At 44.7% G+C, this 25,089-nt stretch overlaps 1 protein-coding gene across 1 annotated transcript in view; it reads right to left on the minus strand.

Moving 5' to 3' along the window:
- ANKMY1 (ankyrin repeat and MYND domain containing 1) overlaps positions 1-23,191 on the minus strand; it is a 41,119-nt gene extending 17,928 nt beyond the window's left edge. Inside the window, exons 1-10 of the mRNA XM_056850413.1 lie at positions 23,178-23,191; positions 20,752-21,052; positions 17,760-17,906; positions 16,625-17,091; positions 14,768-14,984; positions 12,909-13,073; positions 11,200-11,573; positions 10,028-10,199; positions 8,615-8,770; positions 7,386-7,532 (exon numbers count right to left, since the gene is read on the minus strand). Of these exons, the coding sequence (XP_056706391.1) occupies positions 7,386-7,532; positions 8,615-8,770; positions 10,028-10,199; positions 11,200-11,573; positions 12,909-13,073; positions 14,768-14,984; positions 16,625-17,091; positions 17,760-17,906; positions 20,752-21,052; positions 23,178-23,191 (2,160 nt within the window). The remainder of the gene's footprint in view (positions 1-7,385; positions 7,533-8,614; positions 8,771-10,027; positions 10,200-11,199; positions 11,574-12,908; positions 13,074-14,767; positions 14,985-16,624; positions 17,092-17,759; positions 17,907-20,751; positions 21,053-23,177) is intronic.
- Between the last annotated feature and the right edge of the window lie 1,898 nt (positions 23,192-25,089).

Consider the following 25,089-nt stretch of genomic DNA (forward strand, 5'->3'; position numbering starts at 1 on the left):
TCCCAATAAACACCTTGTGAGGAAGGTGGGGCTGAGAGAGTTCTAAGAGAACTTTGACTAGCCCAAGGTCACCTAGCAGGCTTCATGTGGAGGAGTGGGGAATCATATCCAGTTCTCCAGATTAGAGTCCACTGGTCTTAACCACTGCACCACACTGGCACACCTTTGCACAGCAAAATTACATTGCTGATCAGGAAATAAGTTCACACAGGACTTGCTGCTTCAGAATTCAAATAGTAGTCCTTTATTATAGGGAACTATATACTAGATAGGGAAGAGCAGAGATAACATTCTAAACTATCAACCTTTGCTAAGGTAGATCACGATGAGGAGCCGTGTTAGTCTATCAATAGCAGTAGAAAATAGCAAGAGTCCATGAGCACCTCAAAGACTAACAAAATTTCTGGCATAGTATGAGCTTTTGTGAGCCACAACTTTTGGTGGCCGATGCATTCATCATGTTTTCTTTTGGAGTCAATTGCAGTCTGAGGTCTAAAAAAAGAGGTTTTAACTAAAGCTGTAGAATATACCTCCAATGGAATAACAAAGGGCTTATCTCTATTCTCTGATCCAAGACTGGGACAGATGGTTTAACTCTGGTGTATAACTTAGCAATATAGAAGATTGGCTGAGGAGGTCAATACTTGAAGGCTGGAGATGACTGCAAGGACCTTGACCATGCTATATGCTGTTAACCCAAACTTAAGAGCAGCTTCACAAGTTACAAAAAGCAGCAGCAAGTTATGAGTTGTTCCACGCTTCCTATTAAAGACAATGAATAGGACAAACCATGTCCATCCATCCCTGACCCCTCCACAAACACATCACGTAAGAAGGCATTTGTGTAAACTGCCCTTAACCATCAGGCACGCTCACAGTCAAATGGACTACTGTTTGGCTCAAGCATTAAATTATCCTCCATTTCTATAGCTTTTTAAAAAAAAGTTTGCTGTTTCTTCTGTCAGCTGTGCTAGCGGCTGTCTGCTTCCCCCAAATCACAGGCCAGCATGGTTTCCCTTGCTGTTAGTGGGTTTAGATTAGATTTACTGCAATCATAAAAAGAATATTGCCTTTTCATCTAATGAAACGCTACGGACCTCTACTGGCCAAGGCTTCACATAGCTCCAAATTGTTGCCTTGCCAGAAGACTCCCTCCTAGCTCTGATTCAGCACCAATGGCATAATATACAATCCCAATATTATGAGCGGGAGAAACAGCCTTGCAGTGAGGAGGAAGAATAGCTACATCCATGTTCATTTTTTTTGTTATTTTTTTGTTTGTTTTTGGAGGAGGACAGACTAGGGAGAGACGTGCCCTTCAGTGCAGGAAACAGCACTCAAATGATCCAATCAACAATTTTAAAAGCAACAGGCCCACAAAATAATGAGCCTTGCTGTTTGCCACCTTTTAATTTTTAGAGTTACGTGAGCATTTCAACATTTCAGGGTTATGCCACGGGACTAACTATCTTCTTTAAAAATGTATGTAACAATTATAAAACATTTGTGACTTTACACCCTGGTTAGTATTTAGATGGGCAACTTCCAAGGAATACCAGGGTTGGGATGCAGAGGCAGGCAATGGCAAACCACCTCTGAATGTCTCTTACCTTGAAAACCCCACCGGGGGTCGCCATAAGTCAGCTGTGACTTGACGGCATTACACGCACATGCACTTGTACATAGATGAACACCTAAAGCAGCTTTACACCAAATCAGACCATTGCTCTATAGAGGTCAGTGTTGTCTACTTTAACTGGCAGCTGCTCTCCAAGGCTCCAAGCAGAGATCTCCTCTTATCACCTACTACCTTTCAGTGTGATGCCAGGGATCAGACCTAGGGACTTCTACATACAAAGCAGACGCTCTACCACTGAGCCAGAGGCTCTTCCCACTTGTGACACACACACAAGATTCATAACCATGGCAGATGGTGAGCAAGTAACAGAGAAAATGAAATTTTCTCCAGTAATGAGTCACTGAGAGAAGGCAGCATGGCATAGCTAAATCCCATCAGATCTCGGAAACTAAGCAGGGTCAGTACTTGGAAGGCAGACCGCCAAGGAAGGCTCTGCAGGGGAAGGCACCGGCAAACCACCTCGGCTTCTCACCTGCCTTGAAAGCCCCTTGCTGGGGTCGCCATAAGTCAGCTGCGACTTGATGGCACTTTCACAAACACACGCAATGAGTCATTGCAGTTTGAGTGATGGAAAAATACAGTATTGCATACCCATTATCCTTAAAAAAAAGACTTCTGAAGCCCTTGCAGTAGGATGGCAAAAAATGCAACTGACTGGTCATCAAGAAAAATCTTATCAATGCAGATGAGTAAAATAAAAACACAAGCTTTGTATTAAAATTCTAAACAGCATCTGACTGCACCCCTGGCAGTTTGGCAAGCAACATTTTCACTGTACCTGAAAGTGTAAGAGGAGGAGTGCTGGATCCGACCAAAGATCCATCTAGTCCATCTTGTTTCCCACAGTGACTGATCGGTCACTACAGGCAAGAGGATGATGGACCAACCTTGCAGATGCCCGAGAAAGCTAACAGACAGGGCAAGAAGGCAATAATCTGCCTCCAATATTGCCCCCTTCAAGCAACTGGTGTTCAGTGTCACACTGTCTATGAACATTAAGTTGCCATTAATTCATTTTGGTTAACAGATGTTGACAGACCTAGCCTCCTTGAAGTTGCCTAATCCACTTTTAAAACCACTAACACAAATGGGCACTGCCCCATCTTGTGGCAGCAAATTCCATAAATTAATAAAGCATTGTGTGAAGAAGTATTTGCTTTATACCTTTCTTGAATATAACTGGACTGTCAGCTCTTGAGCCAATTGTCAAATCTAAATGCAGGACGCTTCAGGATATTTAACAAAGGTATCCATCTGCCTGTTGACCCAATTGCTCCTACACTAAAAGAATGCCCCCTCTAGTCCACGGCTTCCTTACAGCAATCAATGAAAAAACAGAACAAGATCTGGAGCAGTATTTGGGCTGCAGCCAGTCCTGGTGCCTCCGCCATTGCCCAGGAAAATTTGAAAACCAGGAGGGAAGGTTGTACAGAGAGGTTTCTTTACTGGCAAACTTACCTTTAAGTGGTGCTGCTTGTTTCCACGTGCCCCTGATGTTCTACTGGACTTGTTAAATTAATCAATCCCATTTCTAATTGCCTGGCTTAGGAGTCTTCCTAAATTTTCTGGCCAGATGTTCTACTTTGTGTTTACTGGCCAGAAGGGGTCAATCTTCTCCAGGCACCTTGCTGGCTTTCTCTGCTTGCCTGATGGGGTGGCCCTCCTGTCCCATCTTGCAACACCGTTTCTTCATTCCATTTCCACACCAGAACCACACAGATGTCTCCATTTCCATGATGGCCCGCAGGTATAGCATCATTTTCCACTGGTAACACCATTTTAAGCTACGGCAGGCTGTGGCTTTGGAAGTGCAAGACTGGGCGGTGGGCATCTCTGGGCCCAGAGATCCAAAACCTTTGCTGGCTTACACAGGGGATCCTACTCTACGTTAACCATCTTGGAAACATTTATATCATTGTTTATTACTAATATCATTTATTATATGACTGTGTTATACAGATGCATTTATGGACATTTGTCATTAGGACATGCACAAGCCCAGCATCAAAACAAGAGGAGAGATTCTCAAGGGAAGAGCCCTCCCCCTCTATAGACCCTTCTGCGCACTGGTACCTTCCCAGAGGGAAACTCTAAGACTGCCACCCAGGAAGAGGTCCCTTCCATGGACACAGAAGAATTGGGGGACCAACTGCCCTCTAACTGGTCTAGTTAGTTTCCAGATCTGCTGTAATCGCACGCATACAATCAGAAAAAGAAACAAGCACAAGGCTGGACTAGAGATTCGGTGCTCATCTGACAGCACCAGGCATCCCATTTCACAGCCTTGCCTGAGAAGAGGCTGTTTTGCTTTAAGTCCTGCCAGGACTAAGACCCCACTAGGCACCATAAAAGATGGGGTGGTCTGGCAAGCTACAAAAGTTGCTGCCGGTTACTGCTGCAACACTCCTATGGAACAGCCCCTATTATCTAGTTCCTGCACTGCCTGAATAGCTCCCCTGTTACGATGCACCACAAGTCATCCTTGCCCAGCTTGCCAGCACTGCTGGACAGCTCCCTTGCTAGTTTGGTGGCCTGGCTGACTGCACCCAAACAGCAGGACATTTGCATCAAGTCCTTCATCAAAGCATAACATAACAGCCGGGGATATTACTACTCTAGATTTGAGTTTTGAAATGTGAGGATTTGCTATTTCTTGTGCCCTCTCTCAACAGTCAGAAGAGCAACTCACTCGAAGTGCAAGCCCAGAAAGGACGAGGGACGAGGTTGCCATGGCGCTGTCGTGGTGCCTCCAATGGGGGGGGTGTTTTAAAAAAAACGAAAATGGGGGGAAAGGCCCCATAGCAAACAGCGATATTGCACTACCAAAAAGGTGGTGCGGCAATGTGTTAGAGGGCGTTCCCAGGCCAAAAGGGCTTCCGGAACACTGGCACAGGGACTTGCACTGGGAGAACACCGGCAGAAGGCTGCGCTGGTGACCGGGGGCCGTGCTGCTGCAGCTGCCCAATGTAAGTGACCCTACACCGGCGTCTGTGCCAGTTTGCATGGCACAAGTGGCATGGACGCCGGCGTAGGGGTCACGCCGCCTCCTAAGACCATTTAGCACCCCATTCAGCAATGCACTGTCAGTGTATGCTAGTGGTGGGGCACTGCTGCCTGGTTTCACCATCTTAAACACACCTGGAAGACTGGACTGAACCAATCGTGTCAATATTGTTCAATTCCAGGGCTGCAAATGGTTTAGGGCAGAGGTCGGCAAACTCATTAGTCAACAGAGCCAAATATCAACAGTACGACGATTGAGATTTCTTTTGAGCGCCAAAATTCTTAAACTATATAGGTAGGTATACTGTTTATTAACTTAATAAACTTTAATTAAAGTTTTAAGTCTTAATTAAACTATAGGTACACTGAATAAAACTTGATATCATACTTAATAATGATCTTATTTATTGATAACTGATATTCTACCCACGCAAGCTTCGAAAGTCACCAAACTGCAGGTAAAACTTTCCCCCTCTGCAAATAAAAAGGTATGCTGTGTGTAGCCCAGAGGCCTCTGAAGCCCTTTTTCCATTTCTGTTCAGTCCAGCGAGGCTCAGAGACAACCCCACCCAAATGTCAAACATTGAGACAACCAATTGCATACCATGGCCCAAGCTAGATGTCAATACATGAGTCAGCCTCCTACTGAGTGTAAACATTCCCCAGCGCCCCACTGCTAGTACACTTATTATCCCGTGTATACCGATCCACACGAGCTCTCCTCTGCAGGAAAAGCCTGGATAATAACAGAATAGATATATATGGAAAACCCCTTCCTGCAAAGGGCCTGCCTTCGACCCAGCCCGCCCCTCCCCAGCCATGTCACCCCACCGCAAAAGAGGAGGCGAGGAAGAAAATGCATTTGCCAGTGCGCTGACATGCAAGGGGGCTTTTGCAAAATGCAAGCATCAACGCACACCCTGCAGGGTCGACCCCTCCAGCAAGAAAAGATCCCTGGCCAATGACTCATGCAAAAAAAAAAAATACACCACCCCAGGCAAGGAAAAAAGCCTCCATTGCGCGTGCAGCTCCTCACCTGCCAACCGCACGTGTGCGTAAAAAGGGTGTCCTGGAACGGCGGCCGCCCCCCCGCCCTGGTACGGCCGCACCTACCTGGCAGCAGACCCACGAAGGGACGGGGCGCGGAGGCAAGGAGCGGAGCCGACGGGGAAAGGACGCCGGCGCTCCAGGAGGCAAGGCGCGCCCCCCCAACCCCTCAGGCACGGACGTCTCCAGAAGAGGGACGCTCCCCAGGAAACCTGATGGAGCTGCGGAGGCCCTGCACCCCGGGAGGGGCGAGGCCGCCAGGAGCTGCCCAGCGCCGGAGAGGTCGTCCCCGACCGGGGCACAGGGGGGCAGGACGGCACCGGCCCAGGATGGCTGGCGGGGGAGGGGGAGAGACAGGGAGGCCCCGCTCCACCGAGGCAGCGGCTCTGGGACGGGACTGCGCCTCTGCTGAGGGCCCCCGCACCATACAGCTGATCAGCGGGCAAGCGCGACCGGGGCAAGGGCGTGGCCCATGGCCTCAGTGGACGGGGAAAGGGAGGGGTGGAGCAAACCCCGAGGGCCCTTTATGGGCTTGGGAGGTGGACCCAGGAGGGGAACGGGGGAAATAAAAAGGCGGGGAGAAGCAGAGGCCAGGGAGGAGAGTTCTGACAGCAGCGTCCCAATCTCTGTGAGGGAACAGAGGGCAAGCTGGCTGCTACCGACAGTTCAGGACAGTTCAGACTCCCCATCGGACTGGTCTGAGGCCGAGGAAGCTCTCCTCGACCGTCCCCCAGTGGAGCGCGAGGGGCTGATACTGACATCCGCCAAGGCCGCGCCCCACAAAGGGACTCCAGGAGCAACCCTGGAGAAGGTGAAAGGAGGCGGCGGACGCCACTGAGCCTGCGTCGCCCGGGCTGCAGCTTGTCCCCGCCCCTTTGTCAGCTGCCGGCCCTCCCGTTGGCTGTAGTTCGCAGGAGCGCCAGCCGCTTTGGGAAAGGAGGCTGGGAAAACTACAAGGGCCAGCATGCCAAGCACCGAGGGCGGCCTGGCATTGGCCAATCCGTGGCAGAGCCGCACTCAAAGAGCCAAAGAGCCGCATGCGGCTCGCGAGCTGCAGTTTGCCAGCCGCTGGTTTAGGGGAAAGAAAGAGTTAACGGACAGACTAAAACAATGTCTTGCACCTCCTTTTCCACTCAGGGGGCTTCACTCACCCATTAGATTTAAGCAAACTGTTTCATTTTCTTTCATATGTAGCTATCTGAAACATTACAGGAACTGCACACAATAATATCTTTGTTTACGTTATTTTAAAAATGTCTAAGAAAACTACACGTCTAATAAAAATGCAATAAAAATATTTATCCAGCCTGGCAATCTGGCATTCTTGGTCAAGAATTCAGATCCCTGCACAGGACACCTGTGTCCGGTAGAAATCAAAAAGACTGCTGGTATGTCAGTGCTGTTGGCACATTTGGCTGTATATCCTGAGCTTTTGATTTAATGTAGCAGCCTGGATGCCAGTTCCCAGATGATTGAAAATCCTCAAACAACTGGGCCCTAAGGCTTTGAGATCAGACTGTCAATATTAGCCAAGCAGAGGATGTTTCTCATTGAAAACCAATATACAATTCCCACTTTTAAAACGCGATTTTCTTACCAAGATAACATCTGAAAGACTGGGAGGGGGTAAAGATCATAAATGCCAGCAAAATACTTCAACTTGATGGAAAAGAGGGTTCTTACAGTTACCGCTCACCTTGTGACTGTCGTCCCTCTCGCAGGCAATATGAAGGGGTGTCCTCCCACCTTCCTCTGGGATAGTGGGACATTCAGTGTAATAGCCTTTGGGTGGTCCACTTTCATTATATAGTTTCATCATTGATGACGCTACAAGAGGCTCATCCTACAGGGAGACGTGAGAAAGGAAATCACAAGTTCAGATGGCTGCAAGGACCTCAAGAAGTCACAGTCTGTTCCCCATTATGGAATCAGGAATTACCCACCCGGAACGATACCTTAAAAGGTAAACGTAGTCCCCTGTGCAAGCACCGGGTCATTACTGACCCATGGGGTCACATCCCGACGTTTACTAGGCAGACTGTGTGTACGGGGTGGTTTGCCAGTGCCTTCCCCAGTCGTCTACACTTTACCCCCAGCAAGCTGGGTACTCATTTTACCGACCTCGGAAGGATGGAAGGCTGAGTCAACCTTGAGCCGGCTACCTGAAACCGAGTTCCGTTGGGATTGAACTCAGGTCGTGAGCAGAGCTTTTGACTGCAACACTGCAGCTTACCACTCTGTGCAATGGGGCTCTCTGAACGATCCCTTAGAGGTGTTTATTTCCTCTTCAGATCCCCTCAGTAATTCACACTGTACAAGTTGTCTAACAGCAAAGTTAAAAGTGCTGTTGCTGTTCAGGGCTACATGTATTCTCTGTGTAAACTGTGCAGTATATATTGACAGTCTTACTTTGAATCAGACTCGTGGTTCATGAAATCTAGTACTGTCTACTCAGACTGGCAGCAGCTCTCTAGGTCTTGGACAGAGGTCTACCTGGGAGATATTAACTGGAGATGCTCGTGGTCAGGCCCACAGTCTCCCGGCCTGCATAGCAACTAAGCAAGAAAAGTGGACAAACTGAAAGTCAGATAGACTAGCAATGCCATCCTAACCTGACTTACCCCCTTCTATGTCCATTTAAGTCAATGTTCTTAGAGGGGCATAGCTCTGCTTAGAATGGCACTGTTATCATGGAACTTTATACATATACACAGAAGTCAGGAACTGAGTGAACCAAATTATATTTGTTGTGATCCCATTTTTTTTCCAGAAGAAGTTACACGGTCACTAGTAGAATTACTGTGTTACAGTGCAACTGTTTTACATACCTCTTTGCAAAACAAAAAACAAAAAAACACCACAAAGCCCTTGTTCAGTTCTGCTCCTATAAATCTAGACGGCAGTGCTGGGGTAAGACAAACATACCTTATTGAGGTCAGCCTGGTCTTGTATATATATGTCCGCTGCATCTTCTGCCCTAACATCAGGGTCTGCTACCGAATGAAGAAGCAATTCTGTTATTTTAACCCCTTCTTCATCAAGTAGGGCAGCAGCAATATGAAGAGGAGCTACACCACGAAGCTGAAAAATAAAGGCTATATTTACCCCCAAATCAATCACACAAACATTTCAGTACATCCTCCTAGCTTAGTATCTTGTGGCATTGAGCCACCCCTGCTTAAAATGAAGTATATAAACCATATCAGCTAAGATTAACTGCGCGATCTTAAGGGGGATTGGTTAAGAAGCACATGGGGACAGCACAGCTGCCCTGCCTCCTGAGAAGCTTCCCGGCCAGCAAAAGGAAGGCAAAAAAAAATCTTAACAAAACCCTGCGAAACTCCTCCACAGGGGGCTACCCCTGCCTTTTTGCAGTCATAACTCAGCACTAGTTAAAGGGGGCATTCCCTGGCTGAAAGAGCGTTGGAAGCTGACTAAAGTCAACTCTGCCCCCGGGAACGCCCCCTTTGATGCTAGTGGAAGCCCTTGCACTGGGAAAACGCTGCCGGTGAGGCTGCGCGGCACCCATAGCTCACACTGCCGTGCTGTTCCCCGGAGCAGGCATAAGTGGCCCTGTGCCGGCATTAGTGCCAGATTAACCAGGGCAAGTGGCAAGCAAGACAGGTTAGCACTACTGAACGGGCTGCAACTATCATTGCCACAAGTGCCACTGCACAGCAAAGGGTGGGATAAAAGATAGTATATGCTCATCCACAAGTCACCTAAAAGACATTGCGATCAGCACAAAGATTGCTGACTTGAAGCAAAAGTATCAGTTGCAAAGGGGACGAAGCACACAACACGAATAGATGCCCTTCACGACATCAACCACTTTGTGTGCAGATATGGTAGGATGTATTTTAAATTCAGAGTATAAATCTAAACAAACCAAGTAGTCTTTAAAAGCCATTCTGGTAAAAAAAAAAAAAACCCAGAAATGTCATGATTTCAGCTTTGGTCTGATAATATTCCTAAAGACCTAATTTTAGGGAGGGAAGTATTTTAATAGTCAACTGAACAGGTCAATTCATTAATTTCCTCTTGAAATACCAAAGCTGAATCTGAAAGCCAACATTTCAATAGATGAGGTCTGCACAAGCTATGATCTAACAGGCTAAATATAAAATTATCCCGCCAAGGGCTCAACTAATCTCCTGGTTTGGCTTCCCACCTTAGACTCTAAAAACACGGATTGTCAAGCGTATGTCAAGCCACCATCCTTGATGCCAGCTTGAACTAGATTGTAAAATTAACACAAGAGCTTTGATGCCTGATAACTCACTGTCACATTCTACTGCTTTGGACTGATGCTGATTAAGCCAAAAGGTTATCCCTTACTCTGGTTGGAAGTCTTGTATCTGTCCTTGCTCCAGCTTCTAAAAGTAGCTTCACTACTTTTACATCTGCAGATTTCACAGCAAAGAAAAGGACATGCATAGGCATGCAGCTTATATTGGGATCTGCACCTCTCTTTAGGAGCAGTTTGATGGTAGCCAGTCTTCTTTTGTGCCTAAAATTAGCAGAAGAAATGAGTTCTATGTTAAAATCTCTTGTAACATTATTTTTAAAATCAGCATTTCTAACCCTAGAGTGACACATGATGATACAAACAAAAGATTCTAACTTTCATGAGTAATGCTAACCCTGGAGGATAAAGCTGGACTACGTTCAAAAAGCAATCCTACGCAGAGATGTTTTTTTGGGTTTTTTTTTGCCAATAAGTCACATCTGACTTATGGCGACCCCTGGTGGGGTTTTCAAGGCAAGAGATATTCAGAGGTGGTTTGCCATTGCCTGCCTCCGCATCATTTCTCTGTTATTCCTTGGATGTTTCCCATCCAAATACTTGCCAGGGTCGACCCTGCTTAGCTTCTGAGATCTCATGAGATCAGGCTAGCCCGGGCTATCCAGATCTGCATTCTGCACAGTGTAAGAACTGGAGAAGGGAGACTGCAAACAAAAGACATGGGAAATAATTTTCTGGATGTGATTGGACAGGACAAAGGCCTGAAATTCACAATGATCGCAAAAGCCTCTTGGCAGATTTCAAAACTTAGAATAACTGCTACACTTCTGTATGACACATCACACAAAAGAAACTGCAAGAATGTAATTGCTGTAATCTGCCTCATCCAACCTTCCACTGCCAAAAAAAACCCTGATTTGTATTTGGCTGCAACATTTCAAATGCTAATAATCTCAATAGCTACACTGCATACCTACCTTCTCTGCAGCTAGACACCTACATATACCACCTGTCTGTGTTTTTGAAGACTGGAAGTATGCTTTGGCTATTCTTTACCCCACAGCAATATTTTTTTATTATTTGTTTTCCAGAGGAGGAGGAAAGCAGACAGCCTAGGCAGGAGCCAAATTAGCCTACAGGAGACCAGTAATATCATTAGCCCTTTCCCATGCTGGGTACTCCTGGCCACCCTCCATGTGTCACACAGCAGGTATTCATTGTGCAGCCCTGGCTCACTCCTTCGTATTCTTCTGTAACCACTTACTCTGTTATGGATCTCGCCATCCTTCTCAGTGTGCCTTCATGCTGTATTTCCCCAACATCAGGGGTGTAGGGTATGTTCAACATCTGTTGGCTGAGAACAGCTGCACCGCGCTGCAACATGTCTGCAGAAACACTCATCTTAAAGTTGTAAACACCATAATGGGTCTCAGTGCTGCTTGTGGTCCTCTTTTCTCCAGCTTGAGACTCCCTATCTTCTGATGACTTAGCCGCGGACTCTGCACCAGATTCTGTCTTGTCGGCAGAGACTCCTCTAGTGGATTCACGGGCAGAACTCGAGAACACCCCATGTTCTGCAGAGTCCGTAGAAAGTTGAAAAGCCTCTGACTGTGCCCCTGAACCTGTTTGTTCTGGTTCCTACATAAGGAAAAACACAGGGTACAACTACTTCAAAGAAAGGAACAACTCTGCACCGACACAAGAGACTACATCATTATTATCAATTTGAATTTTAATACATATGTATTCAGAAAAGGCAGCAAAAGTCGAAAAGCTACATTACTTAAGAATTTTATTCAAGATTGTTTTTATTCAACAATCTGTTTATATGCCCCTTCAGCAGAGAAGAGACAGCTACTTGTAAGTAAGAAAAGAAACTATCTAGTAGTCATAACTGACAAGGGTTACGCCTTACCTTTTATACGAAATTCAACATATTTGCACCAATGCATCCAGCATAAGGGTGAGCAATGCATGTATCTGCAGGAATTGTTTAATTTCAACATCATTAAAATTCCCTCCGCATTGGTTTATGAAAAAACCAAAGGAAAGTGACATATGGAGCTTGTGGGGGAGGGGAGTCCATTAGTGTAAAGAAATGGGAGAAATTCTGGGGTCCTAGGGGAAAGGACAGGAAACACTGGGGAAAAATGCAGAAGTCTTGCCCAGACTGCTCTAAATTCTGAACCATCAGCAAACTCTGCCTGTACATATTCAAGATTTTCATTACAACTAGAAAGACATGAAACAAACTGTTTTAAAACCACAAAGGGATACTTAGGTAAAATCCAATTTTTACAAATGTGTAAATTTGATGCCTATTTCTGTCACCCCACTTATATAAGAAGCATGTTACAAAATAAACCTGACCTGCATCAGCTTCACACATGGTGGTGTTAGGAGCAAGGACTGGGGAAGAGGAAGTCAGCCACAAACTATGCTTGCCTTCCAGACATTTTATGAGCCACTGCCACTGCCCACATATCTCAAACCCACAAATCTCTTTGGCACAAATTGCTATTCATGATAATTTAACATGTCGGATTCCACCCTAGCATCACAGAAATTGAAACCTAGAATATACACCTCACGGCCTATATCTGAATTGTTCTGCTTTTTTATGCACTGCACTTTGCCCAAGACTGGTTTTTAGCTCCCCTTTCCTATTTTGAAATGTGTTTTCTTTTAACAGCCACAACCGTTAATCCAAATGATGTGACAGTTGTGCTCTGTTTTGTGTTCAACACTTCGCTTAACTACACAACCAGGGGGTAATTCATTCAACTCCAAGACAGCCCTGGGATGCCAAACAAAGCAGCTGTCCCACTGTTACGATGTCTGGTACTCAATCAGCTTTGAGTGAGTAGCAAAATCATTCAAGTAAATAATGCAAAACTGAAGCAACTTGTTTAAAAATCGAGTATGCTGTTCACGCGATTATATTTCAGAATTATGGATTTATGAAAGACTGACCTCTCTTCTAGAAAAATTCCTTTCAGCAATATTGGGTTGAAATGATTCTGTGGGGAAATAACGAACAACGCACATAGATAGAGCTGATAATCCTTCATCACTGCATTTATTCACATCAGCCCCATTATCGAGAAGAAGATTGATGATGTCATCATGGTAATTCAACTGCCAAAGGAACAAAGATTGAGTTGTTTTCATACAGGAGTAATCTCTTTTTCTGAAACCTAATATTTTTCAAACCTTAATTTGAGAAAAAGAGTTTCAGGTGGTGGGTCTCCCTTTACCGGCAGAAATATATTCTACCCCTGGGGGGGGGGCACTGGGATTAACTAGGGGTGCTAAGAGACAAGGGAGAGGAAGGGCGTGCTGAAGGTAGGCCCCTTCAACTGTGTTGTTCACTTATGTGACCAGGCCACAGCCTAGAGCAAAACACCTTCCTCACTTCATCTTTGAAGTTTCACTGCTCTTATAGCTTTCAACATTATTTCCTTTGGCCATGCTTGTTTACGATTCTGAGTTGTCACAACTCACAAGATAGCCAATGGCACTCCAAGTTTCTGCCTCTGCATAGTGCTGAAATCTGGTGGAACCAATCAGAATTTTTTAGTAAATACACCACCAGAGCTCTACTTGGACCAGTATACCTCTTTGACATTGTTGTGGAGTTTTTTTTGAAGATACAAATACTCGGCTCAGCAATGCCCTCAATGAGATCAAGTGTGATATTACTTATTTATCAGAACTATTTGCAAAGTTCAATGGAATGAATTTGCAGTTGCAAAGGAATTAGGTCAATCTTATTAAGGTCAAATCTGTCATCTCTACGTTTATTTCAAAGTTAACGCTATTCGAAAGTAATACAGGTCGTTATGAGATATACCAATTTCCAAGCCTGAGCTAGAAGAGAAAAGTGGTGTACATGATGATCTGAAAGTTTTTGTGACCATTTGGATATGCTGAATGAAGACATATCTGAGTAATTTGAGGATCTTCTTCTGATGGAAATTCAGATTAGGCGATAAATCCATTTTCAGATACTGATTAAGTTGGGGTAGTGGAGGAGGAACTAACTGAGATACAAAATGACATTGAGCTGAAGCCAAAGTTAACTAATCATACCAAGAGTTTTGGTTACAGAAGGAAATTTTTGATTGCTATCCTGCATTATAGACAGTGGTTAAGAAGCTTCTTGTTGCATTTCTGACATCATAGTTGGAGGAATGTGGTTTTAGTGTGGTTAACCAACTTCTCTCCAAGCAAAGAAATCGACTCCATATTACTGAACATGGTGATTTAAGACTCCTGCTGAGTGACTTTATACCAGACATTGGGAAACTAGTTATCACTTCATCAAGCCCATCCATCGCATTAAAAATTTACTGAGCAGTGAAGTAGTTACTAAATATGCTATCTAAGATTCTTGCTAAAAGACTATCAGACTTTGAAAAGCTGGTATCACTGCATGAAGTTCATCAATTATGTTGAATAAATTAAACAGTTTTAATTGGATTTTGAATAAATGTGCAATTAATTGTTACTGCCTTGAATTTTATTATTATCTACCTTATTGGGTTGTGCAAACTGTTAGGGTAGGGTAGAAGGCACTTGGGATGAGTTTATGGAACCAAGGGGGCAGTGTCCCGAAACGTTTGGGAACAACTGCTCTTACACAGATTAAGATTTCATGTTACTAACTTCCTGCCCTTGTTCACACCTGCTGTTGTGAAGTTTATCATCGATTTTTTCACAGCTACTCTATTAACAAAGAGGCAGATTGTCACAGTAGGAAAGAGAAAATTAAATTAAACCCATTTTTCCTTGAGGCAGCATAATATATGTAGTAAGATTTGGAGTCTTACAGCAGCAGCAGCAAGAGCTGTGTAGCCATGTACATCGGCTACGTCTGGGTGCGCCAGGCTGTCCTTCATGATCGCATACACTCTGTGATAGACTCCTTCTGCTGACTTCTCAATCAGCTGTTCAGATGCTAATTCTTTGGGTCCTTTGGGTCCAAAACCAATCCGACGGCCTTCCAGAATGAAATTAACATCCCAGTCAATATCTGCCTGACAGTGCCTAGAAGGGAATAACAACAACATAGAACAGTAAGACGATTCAAGTACATAATCTCCATGGTTCTAACTTCCTGAAAATGTTCTCTCAGCCTTGCCTTTCTTCAGCTACAAGGATGCATAGTTCTCCCTTTCTTCATCCACATATGTGGATAATTCTCACTTGGTCATATATATTTTAACTAATAAATAAACCGGTGTCTAGGACACACCAGTTCAGACTAGAAGCAGGAACTTACATGAGAACAGCCCTGCTGGATCAGACCAGTCATCCATCTAGTCCAGCATCCCATTCCAACACACAAGGCACAAGGGCCATGGCCTCCCCCAATGCTGCCTCCTAGAACAGATATTCAGAGGTCCATTGATGGGCCTCTCCTCTATGTATCTTTCCAATCCCCTTCAAAATCTATCTATGCTCACAGCTATGACTACATCCACAATTTAATTACTCATTGAGTAAAGAATTGTTTCTATTTGTCCTCAATGTATTGCCCATCAACTTCATTGCCCCACCTCTCAGTTCTAGAATTATGGAGCAGGAGAAAAATTTCTCTCATTCCGCTTTCTCTACCACATGCATAATTTTATGAATCTTTACTGTGACCCTCCCCCCCCTCCGGTCATATTTTTTCTAAACTAAAAAGTTCCTGACCCTACAGCCTTTCCTCAGAGGGCCAGGGCTCCAACCCCTAATCATCTTGGCTACCATCTTGTGCACTTTTTCCAGCTCCTCAATATCCTGTTTGACACAAAGCAAGCAAAACTGTACGCATTTATTCCAAATGAGGCTGTACCATAGCTCCATACAAGGGCATTACATTGCTGTTGCACCCCAGGTTGACATTTTCATCAGCGATATTTAAAGTTAGGATTTTTTTTGTTCCAATGGCATCACATTACAATTACGTACACTGAAGTGTAAGGCGATGCACACTGGAATAAAAAATCCTAGACTTCCATACAAAAAACCCCATCCACATAGCTAGATGACAGGACAAAGCAGCCTTCTTGTTGAGGTACTAGTTTACTTTGTGGATTTTGTTCTTTTCTTAACGTTTAGTCATAAGCCCTGCAGCCTTAGTGACACAAAGTCCTGCATCATCTCAGTGAAAACTCATCCTGTATCACTCCCTTCTTCTAGCAGTTCAAAGACAATGGCTCTTTGGCAGTGGAATGAAAGAAGGCCCAGCCATTCAAAGACAAAAAGACCACAGGCTTCCATTTACATCTCCACATATCCTTCTCTCGATACCCCTTCCAATCTCCCCAAGTTAAATGGGAGAGGGAGTTGGCCAAAGATTTCTCTCCAAAAGTAATCAGCTCCAATACTTACCAATAATTTTTTTCAGAAGTCTGTCTATGAATGCATGACAAACAGAACCACCACTGGTGGGATTAATGGGAAAAACAAAACCAGTGATAGGGCATGAACTCTTTGGTGCAAGTTAGATCAATGTTGTGTAAATATGGAGTATTCTGATAATTCAGCAGCAGCTGAAAGAACAGATGGGCACATGGAAAGGTGTAAGATTTTTAAAAAACCATAACAGTTAACACTCCATAACATTGCATTTTTATGCAGCCACCTAAAAAGATCAGATTTCCCCTATCATCCACTCCATCCCACCTACCAAAGCTTACCTATATTTATAGATGTGTTTCTGTATTCTGACCATTAAAGGGGTTATATTGGTAATTGGCCACAGTTTTTCATAAGGCAACCGTTTATTTCTCTTAAAATAATAGGAATCCAACTCTTTCCTGAAGGTGCGAGTAAGAGGAAGATGATCTGCATCAACTGAATATATATACATTTTTTCCGGCAATGTGTAGGTGTCGTCATTTAAGAGAAGACGTTTGTAGCTGTAGAAAAATGGATCCTCCTCATTCAGGTTCCACACCGTACTGTTCTCTTCTGAAATATATTGTTTATTGTCCTCAGCCTCCAAGTAGACATTGAGTTCTGGGAAGTCCAGAAGAGAAAAATGCCCACGAATTTCAGTACACAATTTAATTATATGATTTCGATGCCATAAGCCAAGATCTTGACTATCATCTGGATAGCTTTCAATCCCTGGACCAAATCGCTCATCAGCCTTGTAAAGCCCCTTTGGAAGAAGAAGGAAAAGATATAAAATAACAGTTTTAAGTTTTAATGCATTCAGATTGCCAGAACACATCACTGTAATCATATTACATCACATTAGAGGTTCCAATATAGGCAAAACAAAGAGTTAATTAAATTAACCATAGTTGGTATGATCATCCAAACGCAGGCCACTCCACCAACTATGGTTAGCTAGGAACAGTCAAACCAGGACCTCAAACCATGGTTTGAAGTTGGTTTATTGACTGCAGTTAGCCTTAACTACAGCATCAGGTAAACAAGCTTAATTGTGGCTTGTCCCCAAGTGCCACCTTCACCACAGTGCAGACCAGGATACCAGTCTCTCAGTCTTACTGTAATTCTTTCTGTCCAGTCTGTACTGGGGCAAAAGATTCAGTATACACCCAGAAGTCATAACCTGGGATCCACTATTTTCATACACATTTTCTCTATACTGTTCAGATGGTAATTCACCAACTCAAGATGTATATCCAATGTTGTTCTTGGCACTGAACAAAAAAATACACCAACTGACTGAAATGTATTACATTTTCAGGTTTAAATAAGCAAGTCTGCACTAATTCTGCACAGTTGAGACAAAAATGGATTCTGCAATTATTTGTTAAACTGGCTCGCTATAACATCATTACCCAGTTTCTGTCTAATCACCTGATATATTCTTCCATCTTTAAATTCCATGGTCCCATAGCCTTCTTTATGACTAAGATAAAATGATCCGGTGAATTTGGAGCCATCAGGCCAAATGTAAATACCATTGCCGTGACGATGGTCTTTATAAAATTGGCCCACGTATCTCTGTAACAGAGGAGAAAGAAAAAATTACGTCAATACTAAGATATAAATGCACAAGCCACCACTGTTCCTCAACACGATGGAAAACAGAACATGAATGCACTGTATTGCATGACAAGGTGTTCATTTCGGCACCTGGAAGAAAGTAATATATAGTAAAAGGTACACATCAGTAACAGAGTTGCTGCACTGAAACAACATTTCAAACAGTCATAAAAAGCCTGTGATGCAGTCTCCTGTGACTCGATCACTTCAAAATACAGATGTAGTACTCCATGACTAAATAAATGCTTAACCTTATAAAAATCTTCCTGCATGCAGATAGTAACTCAGAGAGAAAGGATCTAGTTTTCCACATGTGAGCATGATGTACATTCAAAGATGCAAAGATGCAGGCTATTTGAACAGAGAAACCTAAAGAGATATACTACCAGTCCTATGTAAGCTTATTCAAAAGTAAGCTGCATTGAGTTCAGTGAAACGTATTTCCAAATATGTGTACACATTACCATAGCCTTAGATTATATATGAAAATTCAAAGCACCATGCATGATGTTCTGTCCCCACATCCTTCCTTTCAATAACCTCTCCATAGTCCCGGAAAACCCATCCTCCAAAGGTCTGAGAGCTTCAGAAGCCAGAAGCTAGGGCTCAGGCAACGCTGGCAAGGGCAGCCGGCCATTGAGGCACGCCAGGAGGCAACAGGAATGGGGCTAGGAGACTTTGGGGAGAGCTCAGAAGCTGGATGAAAAGGTTTCAGGGGCTGGCAGTGGCCTTGGGCTAGAGTTTGGCTGTAGACAGACCAAGGATGCTCTAATAAACCAAGCAGCAGAAGGATGGAATAGGTGAAGTACGATGGCATTTCCAACTGGCTACAGATATCTTTTGTGCCTCTCTCCCCAAAAAATTTATGGAAAGAAATAAAGACAGGGTTTAACACATATTTTCAAAAAGAGACTGAACATAGTACCATTCATTTGCAAGTCAGGAAGGCTTATTCCACTTGACTACATCCAGGGGAAATGACTGCTCAGAAATATATTGAATATTACAACATTTAATAAAAACTGAATATACAGAGGATAAAGTTCAAACAAAGCTAGTAACCCAGCTCAATCCAGGATTTGCAGCCTTGGAAAATTTCATTAATATTAGATTTATTACTGAGAATTACTTCCGTTGCAATCAGAAAAAGCAGGCAGAAAGCATTCACTTGCTATTAGAAAGATTTATTGAATTCTGATGTTCTTTTCTAGTAAACATGATTAAGTATAATCAATGAAGTTGGAGCAATCTACTTGACAAAAGGAAGAAACAAAAAAAGACAGTTATACCAAACCGGAACTATGTGCAGTTCAATAAATGTATGACTATAATTTATGGCCAAAACAAATATTTCTACCAGGTGAGAAAAATCTTCGCAACCCAAATCACTAGGGATAATCCAAAGACAGAACAGATTTTTACAACACGACAACCTTCTGGCTGATTCCCCACATGCAAAAGAGTGCTTGCAAGAATGGGGGTAGGGGAGCAACACCAGGAATTCACATATCACATACACATCTGACAGCAACTCAACACTTGTAGGGTGAACCAAATTCAGGCACCCCTTCCTCTTCTCCTCCACACATTTCTCACCAAAGTGACAGCGGTCTCAGAGCAATAAGCATAGTTCTGCACAGAAAAGGGGGAGATCTCAGGTATGGTGGTATACCGGTGGCAGTAATGGCCAGGGTGTAGCTTTTAGCAGCTTCAGCTGGTGAACCTTCCTGGGCAGAAAAGATCTTGCCACTGGAGTGCATGACCTGGTAACATCTAAATTAATTACTGCAATGTACTCTTTGTGGGGCTGCTCTTGAAGACTATCCAGAAGCTACAGTTGATACAGAATGCTGTAGCCAGAGTGCTGACTGGAGTGAGTTTTAGGGACCATATCACTCCAGTCTTGTTCTGTCTACACTGGCTTCCAATTTGCTTCCAGGCAAATTCCAAGTGCTGGTATTGACCTTTGAAGACCTACACAGCCTGTCATCAACATACCTTAAGGATGGCCTTCACCCATATGAACCTATCCACTCACTCTGGTCATCCTTGGAGGCCCTGGTTCGGTTGTCCTGAGGAAGGCCCCGAGGAAGGGCCTTCTCCATTGTGGCACCAAAACTTGGAACTCCCTCCCCATGGAGATTCATCTTTCTCACTCTATGAGTGTCTTTCACCAGCAGGTGAAGACCTTTTTGTTTCATCAGGGAAACCCCCAGTAATGGTTAATGGCCCTCCTTCTAGTGTTGTTTATTTGTAATTGAATTATTTTATAATTTTAATTGTATTTGAATGTTCTTTATGCTCTCCCCTTTGTGGTTCCTAAATGGGTGAAAAGGTTGCATTAAAATGTTTTAAATAAACAAATAAATAAATAATTGTGTCAACTTCAAACTGAAATTAATGACATTTCTTCCAATAGTGCAGCTGTGAACAGTATTTCATAGTTAATGACTAACTGATTGCAGTCCACAGCAATTTCCAATAACACCACAGTAAAGTTAAACCAATAAACCTTTTGCATTTGGTTTTTCAATATGACCTCACATTTAATTCATATACAATGGATAGACTCTTGGGATTTTTGGAATACTGTTCTCTTCCATGGAGCAGAAGCCATACGACAAATTTGGCCTGTGGAGTTTTAAACAACTTTGTACAGAGATTTCATAAGTGACAAATTACCAGGATTTTCTTATTTGCAATTTATTATTATTATTATCACAATTATTATCATTATTATTAGCAATAGTACTGTTTGTTGTGCAGGAACACATAGTGTGCACAAATTTATAAATCAATTTACCTCGCCACTGTCCCACACAAATTCTCCATATCCAAGTTTTAGATCAAATCCAAATTCTCCTTTATAGACTGAACCATCAGGCCACTCTTGAACGCCTGTTGTAAGTTCAATCCTGTTATTGTTGAAGTCTGCTTCATCAAATATATCTTGCCATCCACCACTCTCCTCCCCATCATCTTCTGACTCTTCTTCTTCATCAGCCTCATAATCTCGAGTAGACACTGGCTCATTATCAGTTTCACTTTCTTCTATTTCCTCTTCTGTTTGTAAGATGCCATTTTCTGGTTCATCTTTCAACACTCTGAAATCATAATTAAGAAGGAGCCTCAATTTTACTTTAACAAACTAAAAGTCCATTCCTGAGCCGAAAGGACAAAAGTTCTTAGGAGGCCAGGAAGGGGTTGCGCCTGGTCCGGGCCCCCTGCTCCAGCGCCCGTGCCATTTATGGCGCCCAGGGTGATGCACGCCATGCTCCCAGCGCTGTTGCAGCAGCACTGCCCAGGGACGCTGGCATAACCTTGTGCTGGCATCCAGACGGCGCACCTTTGTGCGCTGGCATCCAGACAGTGCACCTCTGTGCACCATCCTCCCCCAGGTGTTCCTGGGCCGGTCCAGGGGAGGAGCTGTATTTAGGTGGTCTCCTAAGCCCTTTCAGCCCAGGAACGCCCCCTTTGCCCTTACTTGCACTCAGCCACCTTTTGAGGTGGCGTAGCCCCGTGGAACCCTATGGAGAAGTTCCACAGGGCTTGCAAGTAAGGTCAAGGTTTCGGCTTCAGTGGAGACGGGGAACCTTCTTTGGAGGCAGCACGGCTGCGCTGCCTCCAGTCACCAGTGCAGCCCCTGCCCTCAGGAATGGGCTGTAAGATTATCTAACACTGCAATCCTAAACACACAAAGCCCCACATAAATCTCTGCTAATCCAAAAGGCAGGTTTATTTATTTGTGTTAAAGCATGCTTATCACACCTCGTCTTAAAAGCTCAAGATAGCTAACAAAAATCAACAGCAAAAACCCTTTTCAGACTTTCTTCGTGGCTCAAGGCAACTTATTTTTTTGCCCTCAAGTCACAGCTTAGGGCATTTCTTGGAGGTCTCCCATCCAAATACTAGCCAGGGACAGGGCTGAGAGTGTGTCACTGGCCCAAGGTCACCCAGCAAACTTGCATGGCGTGAGTGGGGATTTGAACCTAGTCTGACACCTTAACCACTACACCACGATGGCTCTGCAAGGCAACTTATACCTATATTAGTTACTTGGTAACATACATGGTTACGTCCTGATTTATCATCCAAGCTATTCACGCACATATTTTAAAAAAACCTACAGAATCACTCAAAACACACACTTCATACTTCTACGCATACAACTATTCACATAGAGTATAGGTTGGATCCTGGGTACCCACCCTGTGTCCAGCCTAACGGTCACACCTGACTTTCAGCTTCTCAATTTCCATGCACACAGTGCCTAATTCAAACTGTTGCCGTGGCAAGTGTGGAGAAGGGTCTTCAGCCCCCCACTCCCACCATTTTCTCTACCTATAGTAGCCCCAGCAACGCATTATGGATGCAGTAGTGACAGGTGTTTCTCCAACAGACCAATAATGCTCCACCAAGATCATTTCAGATTAGGAAAATTGGTGTGGGGGGGGGGTCACCATGCACGCTACAGTCGTAATCCGAATCGGGAATTGAGAAGAACATCCACGTCAAGTGTGACTGTTACACCTAGGACACAGGCTGGGGGGACTTCGGGTTCAATCTGTGTACTCGATAACGTGTGAAATCTGCATCCGACTTCTGTACCCAGATCAGTTCCAATGTGGCCGTCGTTGACGCGATCTCAAGTGCATCATAAGAACATAAGAAAGGACCTGCTGGATCAGACCAAGGCCCATCAAGTCCAGCAGTCTGTTCACACAGTGGCCAACCAGGTGCCTCTAGGAAGCCACAAACAAGACGACTGCAGCAGCACCACCATCCTGCCTGTGCTCCACCGCACCCAAAATAATAGGCATGCTCCTCTGATACTAGAGAGAATAGGTATGCAGCATAGGTTCACACGACCCCAATGTGCATGCATACACATACCCCACCCAGAAGCGCTTCTGGGGCACTTCAAGGCTTCCGCTACAGGACTCCAAATTGCCCACTCGGCAACCCTATGAAGAACTAGGGTTGCCAACCTCCAGGAACTCGATGGAGATCTCCTGCTATTACAACTGATCTCCACCAGATAGAGATCAGTTCAGCTGGAGGAAAAGGCCGCTTTGGCCATTGGACTCTATGGCACTGAAGTCCCTCCCCTCCCCAAACCTCGCCCTCCTCAGGCCCCGCCCACAAAACCTCCCGCCGGTGGCGAAGAGGGACCCTATGAAGAACTCGTCGTCATGGAAACCCCCGCTGGCCCCGGGAGTGAATACCCACCCCGGAGCCGCCATGGCGGTCTGGAAACCCTCCGTCCGGGCCCGGAAGGAAGAGAAAGGCTCAGCCCGCGGCCTTCGCCACTGGCCCGCGGCCGCAGTTGGGCGTGCGGAGGGAGGGACGTCACAAAGGACCGGAGCGCGGCTGGCCCTCGACGGGAAGCCAAATTGCAGCGGGCAAGGTCGCGCGCGCTCGCCCCGCCCACTGCCGCTTGGGCTGAGCCGCGTCGCCGTTTCTATAGAAACCGAGAGGGAGTCTCGTGAGGCGCCTCCTTTTGTCCCGCGCGGGCAAAGTTTGCCTAGAGCGCCGGCTCTGTCCTGCGGGAGCTCCCAGACTGTTTTTCTGATAATTATTCTTCCATCAACGGATGTTTTAAATACAGAGAAGAATGGGCCCCTTTACACCTGCCCTACCTTCCTTCCTTGTTTTAATGCCTCGCTCTCCTCCCCTTCCCCCCCTCCGCTAAAGTCACGCTTGAAATACATCGCTTCTGGTTGCGAAATGAAAACAAAAATCCGTTGGCGCCTTGGAGGCTAACAGAAATTATTAGGGGCCCTTTCACACAGCCCACGTAATGCACTTTCCAGCCCACTTTCAGTGCATCAACGATCGTTGGCAAGTGGGTTTTGCCAGTTCGCACAGTAAAATCCACCTTCAAAGTGCATTGAGAGTGCATTATTTGGGCTGTGCGAAAGTGCCCTTACACAACAAACGACTAACAAAAATTACACAAACTTTCCTGAGTGAGAGCTCACTTCGTCAGCTGCATGATGTGTCCATTCATTAGGCGGACGTACTTATACATTGATATTTATAGTTCTACTTGTGGTCGTTTAAAATAATGGCATAAATTGGCATGGGGCTTTACAGTGTACAAGAAAACAAGTCCCTGGCCCTGAGGAACTTGCAATCTAGAATTTAGCATAAAGAAAGGGATAAAGGTGGAAGTGGGCGTAGCAGAAATGTATTGCCCGATCTTGAATTTGGTTTCCCGGCTGAGGCCAAGCTCAAAGCAGCTAACATTCTAAAAACAGTTTAACAATCTTACATATAGCTACATCGTACCATAAAAATCCTGGCGCCTTCACATACACAAGCCCTAACGCTGTGCAGAAATACTACATCCTTAAGCAAACAAATAACAGTACAATAACACAACAGCACAACATCCAGGCAGAGAAAAACAGGGGTGGGAGGGGGAGGCCAGATAGATGGAATACCAATGGAAAACCATCTCTGCCCTCAACCATATGCCTGGTGGAGCAGCTCAGTTTTGCAGGCCCGGTAGAACTGTTTTAAGGACCTGAATCTCGCTAGCCATGGTGTTCCACCACCAGGCCGGGGCCAGAGCCGAAAAGCTGAAGACAGCCAAGATGGTTTGGGGGCCAGGGATCACCGGCAGATGTTCCCCAGCTGAGCGAAGCACTCTTTAGGGGGGTATACCAGGAGAGGCGGTCCCACAGGTACAATGGCCCCAGACCGTTAAGGGCTTTAAAGGTCAATACGAAACCCTTAAACCTGATCTGGAGTCAGGGCAGCTGGCAGAGCACTGATTGGATTTGTATTCTGTAAGGGGTCCTCATGAGGACCCTCGCTGCGGCATTCAGTATGGTATACAGTCACGTGTGGCTATCATTTGGGGGGAAAGGTTTCAAAATATTCAAACACCTCTTTCTGAAAGATGCATTTGTAGTGTAAAGACCACCCAATTGATATGGCCTCCTTGTACAACTCTAGAAATGTGAACTTTCAAGGAACGATGCCTACATTTGCCGTCACTTTAACAGCGCTCTTTATTATTCTCTGGAAGCTGTGAGCTCCCTTGTTGGGTAATTTCAATGTTTTACACATATAAATCAAATATTTTTAAAAGTAGTAATTTACACCACCAAGCCTGCCCCCTTCCTCTCTAATC

The sequence above is a fragment of the Euleptes europaea genome, chromosome 5, assembly GCF_029931775.1.
Source record: "Euleptes europaea isolate rEulEur1 chromosome 5, rEulEur1.hap1, whole genome shotgun sequence".
In the NCBI taxonomy this organism is placed as follows: Eukaryota; Metazoa; Chordata; class Lepidosauria; order Squamata; family Sphaerodactylidae; genus Euleptes; species Euleptes europaea.